This window comes from Fusarium keratoplasticum, chromosome 14, assembly GCF_025433545.1.
Source record: "Fusarium keratoplasticum isolate Fu6.1 chromosome 14, whole genome shotgun sequence".
Classification (NCBI taxonomy): Eukaryota; Fungi; Ascomycota; class Sordariomycetes; order Hypocreales; family Nectriaceae; genus Fusarium; species Fusarium keratoplasticum.
The window spans coordinates 221909-237910 of record NC_070542.1 but is presented as its reverse complement, the minus strand read 5'-3'; the positions used below and the strand labels follow the sequence as shown (position 1 = coordinate 237910).

The window sequence follows — 16002 nt, the reverse complement described above, 5'->3', positions numbered from 1 at the left end:
CGGGCTTATTTGCCAAGCAGAAGGGGATCATCTCATCTTGTTGTCACCGTAAGCACCCACGCGGCTACTTCAGGCCATGTAAATTAATTCTCCTCGTTGCCCCTCCACTGGCTAACAACCTCATAAAGCCCATCATTGGAACCCACGTTACCTGGGAACACAACGTAAGTTAGTCCTGGCCATTTTGAGGTGGCCTCATCGCATCGCCAGATGGGAACGCCTGGTGCAGCTTGGCCGAGAATCATGGCCCGTTTCATCCTCAAGCCCTTCGTCGCCATGTCGGACGATGTTATGCCACCCTTCGCGATGATGTACCGCGGCTTTTGGTCGAGCTGCTGGAGGAATGAGACCAACGCTTTGGCAACTGTCGACCCGATATCCAAGCTCTCAACCGCATCTTGGCCAACAATGAGCTTCCTACTCGTCATTACCAGGACATCCTGACCACGCCGGATCTCCTCGGAAGCGAGCCCAATGGCGCGTTGGATGTCTGCGTCGCCTTCTTCAGGGGATTTCAACAGCCGTTGCACATCCAGTGTGATGGTGGTGATGGTATCGCCAGCCTTCTCGACGAGCGCCTCCAGCTGTGCCGTCGTCTTGGGCACGTACGATCCAGCAATGACTAATCCTCCAAGCCTCCCTGGTAAGCCCAGTTGCTGGGCAGACAGGGGAGGGATCGGTGAGATGCCCAGTCGCGACGACACGAAGGCTGCGCCTGTGCGGAAGAGGAATCGCTTCCCCCGCTGCGACGCCTGAAGAAGGGCAGCAACGACGACATCCATGTCCTCGTCCGCAGCGGCGTTGATAACGAAGACCACTCGAGACTTCGAGTTGTTGAGCCTCTGCATGACTTGCTCGAGGACTGCATCTGGCCCGCCAGTACGAATGGTGTCCAGATCAACCGATGCTATGTCCTGATGTGGAATCTGCCCTTGACTCTTCTCGACGACGTAGTCTCGAAGGTTAGAGCTCTGGTAGCCGAACGTGGCATCTTTTGCGAACGGCGTCTCTGCAGCCGGAATCAACTTGTTGTTCTCGCCCACGTAGTGAATATCACCGATGGTATATCTTCCGCCCTGGAGGAAGAAAGGACATAGGATCCAGGCATCGGCAGGCCCAAGCACCTCTTCCACGGCCTCGGGCTCGAGAGGGAAGTGGCCTCTCAAGATGGAGTCGCCGCGAAGCACGATTTCATACGGAAGGCCGGTCTGTTGAGATGCAGACTGGAGATTGGCGCAGATTTCTATCATAAGCTCCCGAGCCTGCGGCGGGTGAAGCGCTCGCGAATTGGTCAGGATAAAGAAGCCGCCGCCGGGACCAACAGCTCCCAAGGTGGAACTGATACTTTGCACATCCCAGACTGTGAGGATGACGACATCGTGGCAGGTCTGAGTTCCTGTGGGATCGTCGTCGAGGATGACCAGTATAGGGGTCTTGGCTGTAGGGTCACAAATGTCTGATCGGATCTTATGGCGGAGTTTTAGGCTCTCAGGCTTGACCGGAGGCAGCGATGAGAGGGTTGCATCCAGGTCGAGCACCCCTGAAACGGCCATTGTGTCTGAGGGGGATGTCGGTGGCGGAACAGGGATTGTGAATGGCAGGGATGAGATTGGGCTGAAGAGATATCTTGCAACAACTTTTGAGCTGAAATAGACTAAAGCTTGCAGATTGTCTGATATTGCTTGTGAATTTCGTAGCACCTCAAGTACATTTGCGTTGTCATGCCAGACCAGACTGCGAGGCCGACATCAGAGGCGCGTTGTTGCTGTTTCGCTAAGAGCGGGCTCGGTCATGGTTCCGACCTTCAGTGTATTACCATATTTGATTGGCTGACTTGTCGTCTAGACGGCCTTCGCGCCGATTGGTTGAATCTGCCAGCACCACCAATCCTCGCGGAGAGACAATTCTAGGCCAAGCTTCAATATGTTGCTAGGTCATCCAGCGGGACACATGGCTTATTAATTCGAAGAGGCAAGGGTATACCATGTCTATCAAGTGTAAACAGTTTAGTAGAGTCATCGAACATCGTGCCGATGCAATCTTGGTCCATCAAAGAATGACTGGATATTAGATGGTTGTGTTGGAAATAGTGAAACATCTGCACGTAAACGTGATTGCTGTCGAAAACAGTTCAATAATAGTCAAGATTAGTTCAAAAAAATCACTCTTATCACTTCAAGATAAAATTGGATGCCCTCTATCACCCTTCGAGACCTTGATGAGGGATAGCAACCTGGTGAAATGCATCTTGTAGGGTAGATTGAGCCGAAATGATGGTGGGGATAGCTGAGACAAGGCAGGGAATCACCCAATTAGATCTCTTAAATCTAGCCTGACTAATACGCGCACTCACCCCCATACCCCGTACCCCATACCCCGCATGGGTCTCCTGTGCGGCTGGTCATGCGGCTCATCCAGACTTTGTCGTCACACGTTCAAGTCTGTCTCGCATTACCAATGTCGAAGCGCTCTAGGGGCAATAGCAGCCATGAAGTGCCCGAGGCCTCCTTTGTACGTCTCTACACAACTGCTCTGTTCGTGGCTATGAGCTGATTGCTGACCTGGGCAGAACGCCCCAAAGAGGGTGGCGATAGGGGCACACAATGATCAGCCGGTGGCGCACATCTCGAGGAATATCAGGGCATGCACGACTTGCCGCAAGCACAAGGTACGGGCATGTCAGTTTTTCATAGAGAAAGGCCTCCGTTAACGTTGAAGACAGATCAAATGCCTAATGGACGATACTGGACCGCCGTGTCGAAGGTGCACTGACAAGAAGCTCAGCTGCGTTGTGAGCAAGAACCTTCAGACCATTCTCGACGAAAAGACAGAGTGAGATCCTATTAGTTTAGCGATGGAAATTGCCCCTGACTTGATAAACCTAGACTATCAGAGGCGGTGCTGGCGGACCTGGAGTCCCTCCACTCAGCCATGAAAGAAATGAGAAGCGCCGCAGGAATGCCCGACCTTCCACCGCTTCGGATCTCACTTCTCTCAGAAGGCCGTGATCCATCAACTTCGCAACCACCCGTCACTAACTTCCAGTATGCCTTGGATGAAGTCAACGGTCCTTCCTGCGACAACTCGCCTAAGCTCACGCCAGAGGACGACCGGCTGCCGCACGCCCCTATACATTCCCTGTACGCGTTGACCAAGATGAGGGCGTTACGTTCGCCTGAGGATCCCAAGGATGGGCAAAGCAAGCCAATCGACGATTTCATCTCGCGAGGGCTGATTCAACAAGCCGATGCAGAGCGTCTCTTTGCGCTTTACCGCGATCGACTTGATGGTTTCATCTACTCTATCGGATGTAGATACAAGTCCCTGGATGAACTACGCCGGAAAAGCTCCATTCTTTCCGCTGCAACCTTGACGGTCGCCGCCTTGCATGATCCAGACGCCGACAAGGTCTATGGAATATGCAGCTCCGAGCTGCGCAGGCTGACCGAAAAGTCAATGCTTCAACGGTCAGGGGATCGGGACTATTTTAGAGCCCTTAGCATTGCTTCATACTGGCTAAGCGATCTATCGTGGACTCTGTCGGGACACGCTATTCGTCGGGCTACAGAATGCAACGTTCACAACAGTTTCAGCCGGGCTATCAAGGAACAGACGGAAGATGCCATCGACTACGCCCGCATCTGGTCCATTCTCTTTATATGTGACCAGCATCTCGCCATACTCTACGATCGGCCCGCCATCATCCAAGATGAATGGTCGACGCAGGACTGGGAAGGCTTTCTGCAGGCTCCGTTCGCCACAGCCCAGGATGAAAGGCTCATGAGCCAGGTCGAGCTGATGGGAGTCGTGAGGAGTGTCAGGCAACTGTTTGGTCCAGACAAAGGCGAGACGATACCACGGGTCTATGTCAGCCAGATAGGCCATTATAACCGGCAACTGGATCAATGGATCGCAAAGTGGACGACACGGCTACCAGGTAAGTGTCTAGGTTGCCGGATCTTGTGTAGGGAAGCTGATCAGGTTTAGAGCAACACCCCGCTATTGGAGGGTTTCCCCGGAAAGGGGCTCTCCTTCACTTTCACTTCGCACAGCTATACCTCTTTTCCCACGTCTTTCGTGGCCAATCAGACGCCATTCCCGGCCATTTTCTTGACTCAGCATCCATGGCTGTCACCGCTGCATCGGCTATAATAGACATGCTCGTGACTGACCCTGACATCTCGTCTGGCATCGTCGGCATGCCATCCTATCTCATCTCCATGACAGCCTTTTGTTGCATGTTTCTGGCCAAGGTGGCCCACAAGTACGGCGACAACCTGATAAGACGCGACCAGGCTCGGGATAAGATTACCCAACTGATAGAGCACCTCCGTTCGCTGTCAATGGGGAAGTGGCACTTGGCCAGCCTGATGATTGGTGGGCTCGAGAAGGTGTTGACGTTGCTTGCACCTACGAATGGAGTAGATGATGCCATCCTTGATGTGATCCTCAACGGTGACAGCAATCACGGGTTTGGAGACGCAGTGGGCGTAGAGCATATGCTCCCGCGTGTGGATGGAAATCCTTGTCCGACGTGGGACACGACTTTCGGGCTCTCGCCAATCTTTGGCTTTGATCCAGCATATCTTGATGTCGATGGGTATTTGCAGTCAATAGCTATGTTTCCCAACGGAGAAACTCAGTAATGGTTCTGAAACTTTTGTACAAAGATCAATGTTGCATCAAAAATGGGAATCTCTATGTATACTTTCTATGCCCCAGCATGACCAAACAATCTACATGCCTTGAATGTTCCTCGGTCGGTACTCGCTCTCAAGATACTCCAGCTCCTCGGCCGTGAACTGAATCTTCAGCGCATCTACAGCCTCCTTGACTCGTTTCTCCGAGTTCAGCCCCAAAATGGGCCAGCAACCCTTCTGCAACACCCAGGCCGTCGCGACGAGGGCCATGCTGACTCCTTTATCAGCTGCCACCTTTTGCACGCGATTCACAATCTCCAAGTTGGCATCAGCGAACCACGCGTCCTTCTTCTTGTCCATCTGGCTGCGCAGGGACTGGCCTTCGGTGTTGCCTTCTGAGGGAAGGGGCTTGGCGAGGAGACCTCTTGCGATGGGGCTCCAGGGAATGACACCGACTCCTGAGAGGTGATGGTCAGCATGAGTTACGCTATTATTGAAACCGAGGCGCACGTACCGGTGGCTTGGCAGAAGGGGAGCATCTCGCGTTCCTCTTCGCGGTATAGGAGATTATAGAAGGGCTGCATGGAGACAAACTCGGTCCACCCGTTGGAGCGGGCGATGTACTGCAGGCGTGCAAATTCCCACGTGTACATAGATGAGGCGCCGATGTAGCGGACCTTGCCAGACTGGACCACGTCGTGCAGGGCTCTCATGATCTCCTCAGGCGGGGTCTCACGGTCCAGACGATGGATCTGGAGCACGTCTATGAAAAGTAAGCATAAAAGGGCCTGTGTATGACCGGTGTGTTCATACCAATATAGTCTGTGCCAAGCCTCTCCAGGCACTTATCCACAGCGTGGAAGACGTGCTTCCGGCTCAAGCCCATCTGGTTAACCAAAGGCCCATCGTTGACGCTGGGCGGCCTGGAGTCGTCATCCATGACAGGGTTGAATATCTTGGACAAGATGACCACCTTTTGCCGGGGAATGTTGAACTTCTTGAGTGCCTTGCCCACGATGACTTCTGACTTGCCGTTTGAGTAAGTGTCGGCCGTGTCCCATGTGTTGATGCCGCTGTCATACGCAGCCTTGAGCAGTTCCAGTCCCTGCTCCTCGTCCAGCGTCCATGGTGAGCTCTCCCAGTTGCTCGAGCCAAAGGTCATGCATCCAAGAATGATCTTGGAGATCTTGAGACCGGTGTTGCCAAGGCTAGAGGAAGATCGGGTTAGTGAGGCTGCATGGGGAGGTGCTGGATGGAAACATGCTCACCGTGTATACTCCATTTTAGTCTGTCAGCTGGATGTGATGTGATGATGACTACTCCAAATCTCTCTGCCTGGCATTATTTACTGCTTTTTATCTTGTCAATCCTCCCCGCTCGCCATGTCTCGTCGTCGAAGTGGCCGAGCAGGGTCGAGTGGGTACCCCCGCATCAACTCCTCGATGAGGCCATCCCCGGGGGTTGTGGAGGGTCGGCCTACTCTCCGGTTGGTTGAGGCTTGTGAGGAGAACCATGTCGCCCCTCCGAGACTCGGAAACATGTACGCGGCCGAGGAAGTGGGGTATTCGGAAAGCGAAACGGAGACGACCACGGGTCAAGTCAGTCACAGTATCAAGCTTTTAAAGTGGTCAAGGCCATACGACTCTGATACTAGTCACGGTAAAGCCGGTCAACACACGAGGTCAAGTTGATTAGATCTCATACCACGACACTTGTTTAACCATAAACCTTCATCAGCACTCGCACACCATGGCACCCAACATCCAGAGCACCCCGATTCCCGCAGCGACAGTCCAGTCCCATGCATCAAATTTGCTTCAACTGCCAGACAAGACGTTACTCTGTACCTGGTTTGGTGGCTCGCAAGAGGGTCTTCCAGACATCAGCATCTGGCTCTCTCGTCTCGAGCCGGGCTCATCATCCTGGACTTCTCCCAAGAAAATCTCCTACGACGAGAATAGGAGCTGCCAGAACCCGGTTCTATTCAGAGTGCCAGACAGCGGTGAGATATGGCTACTTCATACCTCACAAGACGCTGGAAATCAAGACGGGGCCTATATCTTGGTTCGCAAGTCATCCGACCAGGGCATCACCTGGTCTGAGGCCAAGCAGCTTCTCCCGGGAAAGACAGGCATCTTCACCCGTCAACCCATTGTCGTGCTAAAGGACGGGACTTGGCTCTTGCCAGTCTTCTACTGCCGAGGTACGCCTGGTCGCCGGTGGATCGGAAATGACGACATCTCGGGAGTCTTTTACTCAAAAGACGGCGGTAAAACCTGGAACGAGAAGCAGATCCCGGACAGTTCTGGCGCCGTGCACATGAACATAGTGCCTCCGGCTTCTGGGCAATCTCCTTGGGTTGCTTTCTACCGCAGCCGCTGGGCAGACAACGTCTACCGCTCAACCTCCACCAACGGCCTTGACTGGGCAAAGCCAGAGGCTCTCACTCTACCGAACCCCAACAGCGGCATCTGCGCCGCCCGCCTTCGCTCCGGCAAGTTGGCCATTGTGTTCAACCGATCTGCTGCTTCCCCCGACTCGTTGAGACGGGAAGGGCTCTACGACGATATCACTCCTGAAGATGATAAGCGACCAAACCAGGTTGCCGTTGGCCAAAAGAGCGCGATATGGGGAACTCCTCGGAAAGCGCTCACAGTAGGCGTGTCGGATGATGATGGCTTGACTTGGACTGAGCGTGTGCTGGAGGACGGTGACGGGTTCTGTGGGACGAACAGCTCTACGGGAAAGGAGAATCGGGAACTAAGCTACCCGAGTATTCTCGTACAAGACGGGGACGGCCCGGAAGTCACACACATTGCGTTTACCTTCCACCGGCAGTTTATCAAGCATGTCAGGATAGAGGATATTGAGGGGTGGGTTAAGGGTTAGAGCTGGATTTCCGATGAGGTTATTGCGTACGAGATGAGCCAATGCACAAAGTTGATCAGCGAGAACTTAGCGTCACTGGCTGTCATTTCATAATGCCACCATTCACAATCTTTTCAAGTCTTGAATACTGTGAGTTTTGTCTGTTATGCGCTTGCTTACAACTGCGTGGCATGGCAAGTGAAGTCAAATGCTCTAATGAGAATAGCTCCTCTCCCACCACTGACCAGTGCCAATGTGCCATTGCCCAAATTTAAATGCCCCGGATGTTATTGTGGGATCTGAATCTTAGAGCTGTAAACCGTAGACAATTCATTCATGGACTGAGAGCAAAACACGCCAGTTGAGGTCAAGGTAACATGAAGTTGACGTGGCTGATTGGATCAACCCAAGTCGTTGAGCGGAGAGTTGTGCAACCCAGCCAATCGGCCACAAGACCGCAACCCACGACATAGGGTCCAAGCCGTCGGCCGAGACGAATGACCAGGGCCGTCCATATCCCTAGGCCACTGGTAACAGAGCGTCCTAGTTAAAAATACAAGAATTGTATACAATGATCCTTGAATAACCCATCATCCCTCGTCAAGCACCCAATCACGTTTACATCGTCTCATCAGCTTCCCCAAATATGGCACAAAACATCCTCATCACCGGCGCCGGCGGCTTCATTGGCCAAGAGCTGATCGCATCCCTCATTGCCAACTCGAGCCCCAGCGACAATTTCACGCTCACCGACATTGCCCCTCCAGCCATCCCATCCAAAATAGCACAAGATGCCCATCGTATCACATCCCTCGCTGCGGATCTCACCGACCCGTCAGCCGTCTCAAAACTCCTCTCTCAATCGTACACCCATGTCTACCTACTCCACGGGCTGATGTCCGGCGGTGCCGAGGCAAACCTCGACCTTGGAATGAAGGTCAACTTCGACTCCATCAGAAACATCCTGGATGAGCTGAGGCGTGGGCATCCCGGGACGGTAGTCGTATTTGCCAGCTCGTGCGCCATCTATGGCCAGGCGGAGATTGTGCGAGAGTTTGAGACGCTGCCACAGCCCAAGAGCTCGTATGGCATGGAAAAGATCATGATTGAGCTGCTGTTGAATGACTTTTCCCGTCGTGGTCTTCTTGATGGTCGGATTGTGAGACTTCCGACTGTTGTCGTTCGACCTGGAGCTCCGTCTGCCGCTGCCTCAAGTTTCGCCTCAGGCATTATCCGCGAATCACTGAAGGGTATTCGAAATACCCTGCCCGTGAGCCGAGATCTTGAGCTTTGGGTATGCAGCCCGACAACGGTGGTTAAGAACCTTGTCAAAGTGAAAGACATCCCAGCTGAGAAGTTTGGTGATTCGCGGGTCGTCAATCTGCCTGGAATCACAGTCAGCGTTCAAGAGATGCTAGACGCTCTTAAGGCGGTTGGTGGTGATGAAGCAATCTCTCAAATTGAAGAACAGAGGGACCCAGCCATCGAAGCAATTGTAGGAAGCTGGCCCGCTAGGTTTGACGTTTCAAGGGCTTATGGACTTGGCTTGGCAGAACCGGAGGGGATCTTGGAGACTGTCCAGGCGTTTCATGCGACACTGAACTAAGCTACGAGATTATTCCATAGAACCGAGATTAGATGAATGAAAAGACGTCCATAGGTAACCTGCTGGATGTTTATTACTAGCAAGTTCGCCCAGCAAGCAAGGTTGCGGATACATGAGTTACAGAAAAAGATTCATGACTTTATTTACAATGAATCCCAGTATAGTAACAGTTTGAGGATGCTATTTATCCAGGCATCTCTCAGTTGCTTGTCTAAACTTTACGGTGTGCTGCTTCAAAAAGTGCAACCTAATCAAACCGGCTCCATAATCTACAACTTGGATACTCGTCTTCTCGGGCTTTCCTCCTCATCAGAAACAACTAGGTGATTCACGTCTAACGTGTTGACCAGACGAGGTCTTGCTTCCTCAAAACTGGTGATACCGCACAACCTCATTGACGTTTCAAGTTCATCTTTCAAAACTGCTAGGTGTTAGCATCATTCTGTTCAATGGTTTTGAACGAGGTTAAACATACTGCGCGACAAGTGCTCGGCTCCATCTTGGCCGAAGAGGAGCGAGTATAAGAATGGCCGACCGATACCGACGGCCGTTGCTCCAAGGGCAATTGCTTTGAGAATATCAGATCCCCGTTCAAAGCCGCCGTCGATGTAAACCTCGAGTTGGTCAAAGACCTCAGGGCAGTTCTTCCGCAGCTCAAGGAGAACTAAAATGCTGGCCTGGGACCTAAACGAGTCAAGTAGGTTAGCACATTGCCAGTTCCATGGATTGAAATTGACTTACCCATCAAGGGACCGACCACCATGGTTGCTAAGTAATACACCCTCCACGCCATACTCGACAGCCTTCTTCACATCCTCTGCGGTCTGAACGCCCTTTAGAATAATAGGCACGCCGCCACTAGCCTCGCGGATCCAAGCCAGATCCTCCCAAGAAAGGGACTTGTCAATGTATTGGGCCATGAGACGACCGAACCCGCTCCCCTTCTTATCCTTGCTGCTTTCGCCCCCGCTGATAGCTGACTTGACTGTGCCCTCCTGGGCAGCGCGCTCATCAGCTTCACGCTTACCGGGGACAGGCGCGTCGACTGTCACGAAGATGGCTTTGACACCGAGCTCGCGGACAGTTTTGAGAAGCTCCACTGTCTTTCGGTGATCTGAGTTGACATAGAGTTGGAAGAAGAAGGGCTGTGAGGGTGGAGCTGCTTTGACGATTGAACGCAGTGAGTAAGACGCGTTACTTGAAATCTACCACATGTTAGAACATCGACCAGAGTATTGAAGCCAGTTGTAGCAAGTGTCGCGGGGGCTTACACATTGGATGATGCCTTCGTTGGCTGCAGCCCGAGAAAGGGCAAGTTCTCCATCCGGGTGAGCAAGTCTGCCCATAGCAGCGGGGGCAATGAAGAATGGAGCTGAACATTTGAAACCCAGAATGCTTCTCTCGAGGTTGATGTTGGTGACATTCCTTAAGATCCTGGGCCTGATCATGATTCTTCGGACTAGTTCCTTGTTGTTTTTGAGCGTCACCAGATCTGTTGCCGCCGATGAGTAAAATGCCCATGTCTTGGCCGTGAGTCCTTTCTTAGCGGCCTGTTCAAAGTCGGGGGCACTGAGGATGGAGTCAAGCGAGTCAAAGGAAGTCTCTGTCTCGGGTGCAGATAAGGCCTTGCTGCTAGTGTCTGGAGATGTGGGTTCCTGTTGAGTAACTTGAGATGCAGTTACAACTGCATCTGCTGTTGGAGTCTCAAGGTAGCCAATTAGCTTGTCATCCGAAAGCTCCTCAATAATATCCGGGGCATGCACGCTATCATAGAGTCCCGTGGCATCAGACCCAGCATGTTCAAGGAGGACTGGCAGATCATGTCAGAATAACAGTAAAGTTTTTGTGGACAAGAACACTCACTTTCTGGTCCACCAGGGTGCTCCTCGATGAAGTCGGTAATATCCCAGACCTTGGAGTGGATAGCAATCCAACAATCTGTCGATGTGTTGTGCTTTCTGAGGTCATTCAGCGAGATTGCCACTTTGGACCCAGTTGACACATCCATGGTTGTTGACGAGTCGTGCTGCTTGAAGGTACACAAATGAGCAAGAACGTGTGAGCAGAAAGTCTCAGCTGACTGATCTGGCAAAAAAACGGAGTGAGCCTCCCAAGAAAGAGGAGCAAAAACAACTAAGAATTGTCATCAAGTTCAAAGGTGGCCAGAGGGCGCCGGGATCAGCGTTCCATTTGCCCCCATCCCTGGACACACCAAAATTACGGTCATGTTTCCTATTGGACGATGAGCTTCGTCGGTCTTGGTTCCGAAACCACCCCGGACTTCCCCCGCTGATCTCAGAGACTAGTTAGTTCGGCGCACGCGACTCGCCGTGGACAAACCCTTGCTTCAGACTCGTATTTTATTCGCGCCAGAACAAAAGAAGACGACCATTCACTCACTGGGACATCACTGACCACATTCCCTTATCTCTACTACCCTAGTCTCTATTCACTCTTCACCAGCATTCACAACAATGAACAGAAGTACCATCCAGCCCAAGGCCAAGCCCCTCCCCGCAGGAGTGTACACTCCGGTGGTTACCCTCTACAAGGCCGGCGATGCGAACCAATCCGTGGATCACGAGGCCATGTTCACACAATGCCAGGCCTTGATCAAGGCTGGCATGCACGGCCTGGTGTACCTGGGCACCAACGGTGAGCTCGCCCTTCTCACGCGCGACGAGCGCAGGGCTATCCTCGAGAACGTTTCTCGTGCGGTCTCTGAGACTGGCGGCTCTGACTATCCTATCGTGGCCGGCATCTCGGCGCAATCCACATACGAGACTATCCTCAATGCCAAGGACGCTGCCAGCGCCGGCGCCAACTTTGCCCTTCTCCTACCGCCCAGCTACTGGGCCAAGGCTCTCCCTTCTCCCGCCCTTCTCGCCTACTTCCGCGAGGTTGCAGATCAGTCCCCTATTCCTATCGTGATATACAACTTCCCCAATGTCACGTCGGGTATTGATCTGGACTCGGATCAGTTGGCTGCGTTGGCCACCCATCCAAATATTTCAGCAGTGAAGTTGACCTGCGGAAACGTGGGTAAGCTTACACGCTTGACGAGTCTCTTCTCACACGAGCAATTCGGTGTCTTTGGCGGGAGCAGCGATTATCTATTGCCCACGCTGCAGGCTGGTGGAAGTGGCTGCGTGACGGGAATGGGTAACGTCTTCCCTTGGTCCACATCAGCAGTCTACGACTTGTGGAAGGCTGGGAAGGTGGACGAAGCCAAGAAACTTCAAGATGTGGTAGCTCACGCAGAGTGGGCTTGCAAGAAGGGTATTGCCTGTACCAAGTATGGCGCGTGGCATTTCTTGGGTCGCAAGATCGGCGTGGATCAAGAGTCGTCTTGGGAGATGCGACGGCCGTATCAGCCGTTGGACGAAAAGATGAAGACCTGGAGTCTTGATACCCTTGGAGTTTTGGCGGATATTGAGGAGAAGCGGTCTATATAGATAACCCAACTTGAGTAGAAATGGCACCTTTTGACACTCGCCTTTCGATACTCGACTCTTGCTAGGTAACTTTCTTGTCATCTCATCGTCTAACTATCATGTCACTTCTCTTAATATGATAAGCTTTGTCTTCTTGTCGCTCCTTGGCTAGCTATCATCACCACGATCTTCTAGCTCAGTTAACCCATCAAGGGCCGGGCTTCAGCTATAATAAAGAACACATTGGCTATCATCACCACAATCAAGCTTAGATTAAGGTGGCATAGAAGACGGAAATAGCTCTACACACCGATCAAACCTAACGCTTATTGATAGGGTTGGAGAACCTAGTTCCGTATAAAGTCACGGAGTATTCAAGAGTATCCTTGCGAATCTGGACTCATGTATGGTGTACTCATTACTTTAAAACACATTTAATTGGCTAGCTCTGTGCGCCTAAGCTGCATCCTGCGTCTCCTCAAAAGCTGCGCTCTCTTTCCTTGAACGTAAATCACAGCAAGCAATCAGCTCGAGAGCCACCGTAGAACTTCTCCGACACTTCCCAGCTCCTCACAGGCTGTATTTAAAGAGCGGGCTACGGTCACCCATGGCCTCAAGCTCCTCGTCCGTGTACTTCTCCCGAATCTCAGCCTCAGTGAGCTTGGCCCGCTTCTTGTTCAAGGACATCAGGGCCGTCTCGAGAATGACGGCGCTCAAGATACCACCGACAGCAAAGCCCAAGGATGCGCCATAGCCAGTGGTGTACTTGGGCTTCTCATTGTCCTTGTAGATATAACTGCCATAGATACCGCCAATGGTGCCGGCGCAGTTGAGGTACGCAATGCTGATGGCGCGCCTGGTGGGGAGGGGGTTGTTGTCGATATTCCACGCGCTGACGCCGGGGAGAATGGGGTACATGCCAGCACAGGCGAGACACACGGCGAAGTAGCAGGCGCCAAGGTTCTCCTTGATGAACTCGGCCTTGGCCATCAAGATGGAGAAGGCGATGAGGACGCAAGTCTGGGGACCGATGAGGAAGGGCATTCTCCACTTGAACTTGTCGGCGCAGCGGGCCAAGAGGTACGAGGAGATTGCGCCACAGAAGTAAGGCGGGATGGTCATGAGCTGGGCGTTGCTGGAGGTGAAGCCCATGCCCTTGGTGATGGAGGGCATGGAGAATTTGAGACCGTAGTTGGGTGCAGCGTTGGACCAGGAGCAGATGGTGAGGAGGTAGACCTTCCAGTCCTTTACAACAGCCCACAAGGCGCCCTTGTCCGTCTTTTCGCGGTACTCGCTCGAGTTTGTAACGCGTCGAGTGGCCTGGCGCAGCACAAGGTATCGCTTCTCCTCGTCTGTGAGCCAGCTCGAGAGCTCGGGGGAGTCGACGAGCAGGAACCAGGTAGCAAAGGCGCCGAGGACGGTGAAGATTCCCTCAATGATGAAGATCCATCGCCATCCTTCGATGCCGCCGGCGCCGTCGAGCTTCGCGATAGCATATGCGAAGAGGCCAGAAAAGGCGCCACCTGTGGCTGCCGAGGTATAGAGGATAGCGACTCGGGTCTGCGTCTCGTTGGGGAGGAACCACTTGGAGATGATCAAGATGGCACCAGGGAAGAAGCCGGACCTGGAAGCCTGGTTAGTGTTTGATCGTTCAGTGGCACTAGTGATGGCAAAACTCACTCGAATAGGCCTAGAAGAGTGCGCACTGCGAGTAGCTGGCCAAAGTTCTGAATGAAACCTGTAGAAATAACGATTCCACCCCAGATAAGCATGATGCCTGCCATGTACTGAGATGGTTTGCGGAACTTGTCGAGAATCATGTTGCTGGGAACCTCGCCGAGAATGTCTTTGCTATCAGTCAGTTATGCTTGATCCGGCATGGAATTACGTGGTCAACCCTACAAGGAATAAAGTAAATTGACAGGGCAATGTTGTACTGATCGCCCGTCATGCCGAGGTCGGGAAGCATTCCCTCGATCTTTGCGTTTCCGATGTTGGCTTTATCGATGTATGCGACGAGGTAGAGGATGACGAGAATGGGCATGAGGCGCCACTATTGCACCGTTAGTATCGACCAGGTTCATTTCCAAGCCAGCAGGATCAAAATAGACTCACGTCAACCTTGGCCAGCAGCTTCTTTCTCTTGTCCTCGGGGAAGTTCTGCACAAAGGCGAGCTCCTCGTCGGTGAGGCCACCTCGGTTGGTGACTTCGTGATGGGCAACGTCGGCCTTGGAGCCAATCGCCTCCAAATCCTTCTCGCCGGAGATGTCGCTTCTGCGAGACATTTTTGGATAAGTTTTCAACGCAGAGCCGTGAAGTTGCGTGTAGCCGATAATGTGATGGAGAAGAGTAGAGGGTTGTATTGGAAAAGACCTCTGCTAATGAAGTTCTGTAGAAGTCCGTATGGGGGAATCGTCAACATATATGTATCAGGTTGTGCTCGAATCAAGGTCAGAGAAGGTGGCGTTTGACGGTGATGAATGGCCAGTCTGGGGAAATGGCGGGGGCACTAATTGCCGTCGAACAACAGGGTCTGGGGAAGGCGACGAGTGCGGGGAACCCTGGATCATGGCCCGACTGAATGTCACTAGGCTCCCCTTATCCTGAGAAGCCATACACCTGGAAGCCAGCCTAGCCAAGTCAGGAACAGGGCATGATGGTCTCCACTACCGGAATTCACCAGTGGGAACGATCGCCGACGAACTGGATGCCGGGGCCTTCCCCTGGAGTATGCCTGGAAAGATGACCTGTTGGTGGCTCGGAAACAAGACCGAGTGAGCTATCTGCAAGAAACACCGAAGCCTACTGTCAAGAACGGGCTAGCATGAGAATGAGATTCAAAGCCACGAGTCATGTCTAATTTGGCAACTAGGGTAATCTCTGCTGAGTCAACGAGGTGTGTACTGCTAAAAGGACCACTCAAGCAATGTGATATAACTACCTTATTATTGATTGGCTTTTTGTTGTTTCTTGCAACGTTTTGGTAAGCGAGGACCCAGTTATTGATGCTATCATCGACGACGACTCCAAGAGAGGCCCGGAGGCCGTCAGCCACAACAGCAAAAGCCATAGTTTGGTGACGACTCGGAACAACTGCTTCAATTAGGCGCACTTGGCTGAGTAAAAGTGAAGGGATGAGACCAAAAAAAATCTTCTTGTGTAGTAGCTAGTCGCTCTTTATCTTGTTTGATAACAGTAGTACATACGTATACGTGTTGATGCTGTGTTCCTTGATATACTTGAAGCCCGGCCCTTGATGTGACAACTAAGCCAGAAGACCGTAAATACCTATACGGAGTATGTAATAACGATTGAGGAACCTGGAGCATTGACACAAATAGAAATCATCACTAAACATCACCACTATCTTCAAACGGAGTTGGAATAACAAATGTGAGCGCCCCTGCTAGCTAACTGCCAATACCAGATCAAGAGAAATCCCCATCAGAAAGC

At 52.3% G+C, this 16002-nt stretch overlaps 8 protein-coding genes across 8 annotated transcripts; 4 read left to right on the top strand and 4 right to left on the bottom strand.

Moving 5' to 3' along the window:
- Window positions 1-83: 83 nt before the first annotated feature.
- On the bottom strand, window positions 84-1553 carry NCS57_01471500 (uncharacterized protein; the record flags this gene model as incomplete). Its single annotated transcript, XM_053064308.1, has 1 exon — window positions 84-1553. The coding sequence occupies one exon, from the start codon at window positions 1551-1553 to the stop codon at window positions 84-86; it is 1470 nt and encodes a 489-aa protein (XP_052906192.1).
- A 904-nt stretch (window positions 1554-2457) lies between these two features.
- Window positions 2458-4646, top strand: NCS57_01471400 (Zn(2)-C6 fungal-type domain-containing protein; the record flags this gene model as incomplete). Its single annotated transcript, XM_053064307.1, has 5 exons — window positions 2458-2511; window positions 2570-2668; window positions 2723-2832; window positions 2886-3937; window positions 3988-4646. 5 exons carry the CDS (start codon window positions 2458-2460, stop codon window positions 4644-4646), a joined length of 1974 nt encoding a protein of 657 aa, XP_052906191.1.
- A 90-nt stretch (window positions 4647-4736) lies between these two features.
- On the bottom strand, window positions 4737-5922 carry NCS57_01471300 (uncharacterized protein; the record flags this gene model as incomplete). The annotated part of the gene is made up of 4 exons (XM_053064306.1): window positions 4737-5098; window positions 5155-5403; window positions 5454-5848; window positions 5909-5922. The coding sequence occupies 4 exons, from the start codon at window positions 5920-5922 to the stop codon at window positions 4737-4739; spliced, it is 1020 nt and encodes a 339-aa protein (XP_052906190.1).
- A 467-nt stretch (window positions 5923-6389) lies between these two features.
- Window positions 6390-7529, top strand: NCS57_01471200 (Sialidase domain-containing protein; the record flags this gene model as incomplete). Its single annotated transcript, XM_053064305.1, has 1 exon — window positions 6390-7529. The coding sequence occupies one exon, from the start codon at window positions 6390-6392 to the stop codon at window positions 7527-7529; it is 1140 nt and encodes a 379-aa protein (XP_052906189.1).
- A 625-nt stretch (window positions 7530-8154) lies between these two features.
- NCS57_01471100 (Epimerase domain-containing protein) lies at window positions 8155-9114 on the top strand (the record flags this gene model as incomplete). The annotated part of the gene is made up of 1 exon (XM_053064304.1): window positions 8155-9114. The coding sequence occupies one exon, from the start codon at window positions 8155-8157 to the stop codon at window positions 9112-9114; it is 960 nt and encodes a 319-aa protein (XP_052906188.1).
- A 269-nt stretch (window positions 9115-9383) lies between these two features.
- On the bottom strand, window positions 9384-11122 carry NCS57_01471000 (uncharacterized protein; the record flags this gene model as incomplete). The annotated part of the gene is made up of 5 exons (XM_053064303.1): window positions 9384-9535; window positions 9590-9798; window positions 9856-10319; window positions 10386-10924; window positions 10978-11122. The coding sequence occupies 5 exons, from the start codon at window positions 11120-11122 to the stop codon at window positions 9384-9386; spliced, it is 1509 nt and encodes a 502-aa protein (XP_052906187.1).
- A 466-nt stretch (window positions 11123-11588) lies between these two features.
- NCS57_01470900 (uncharacterized protein) lies at window positions 11589-12569 on the top strand (the record flags this gene model as incomplete). The annotated part of the gene is made up of 1 exon (XM_053064302.1): window positions 11589-12569. The coding sequence occupies one exon, from the start codon at window positions 11589-11591 to the stop codon at window positions 12567-12569; it is 981 nt and encodes a 326-aa protein (XP_052906186.1).
- Window positions 12570-13118: 549 nt separating this feature from the next.
- Window positions 13119-14834, bottom strand: NCS57_01470800 (MFS domain-containing protein; the record flags this gene model as incomplete). Its single annotated transcript, XM_053064301.1, has 4 exons — window positions 13119-14172; window positions 14229-14394; window positions 14451-14601; window positions 14664-14834. 4 exons carry the CDS (start codon window positions 14832-14834, stop codon window positions 13119-13121), a joined length of 1542 nt encoding a protein of 513 aa, XP_052906185.1.
- Between the last annotated feature and the right edge of the window lie 1168 nt (window positions 14835-16002).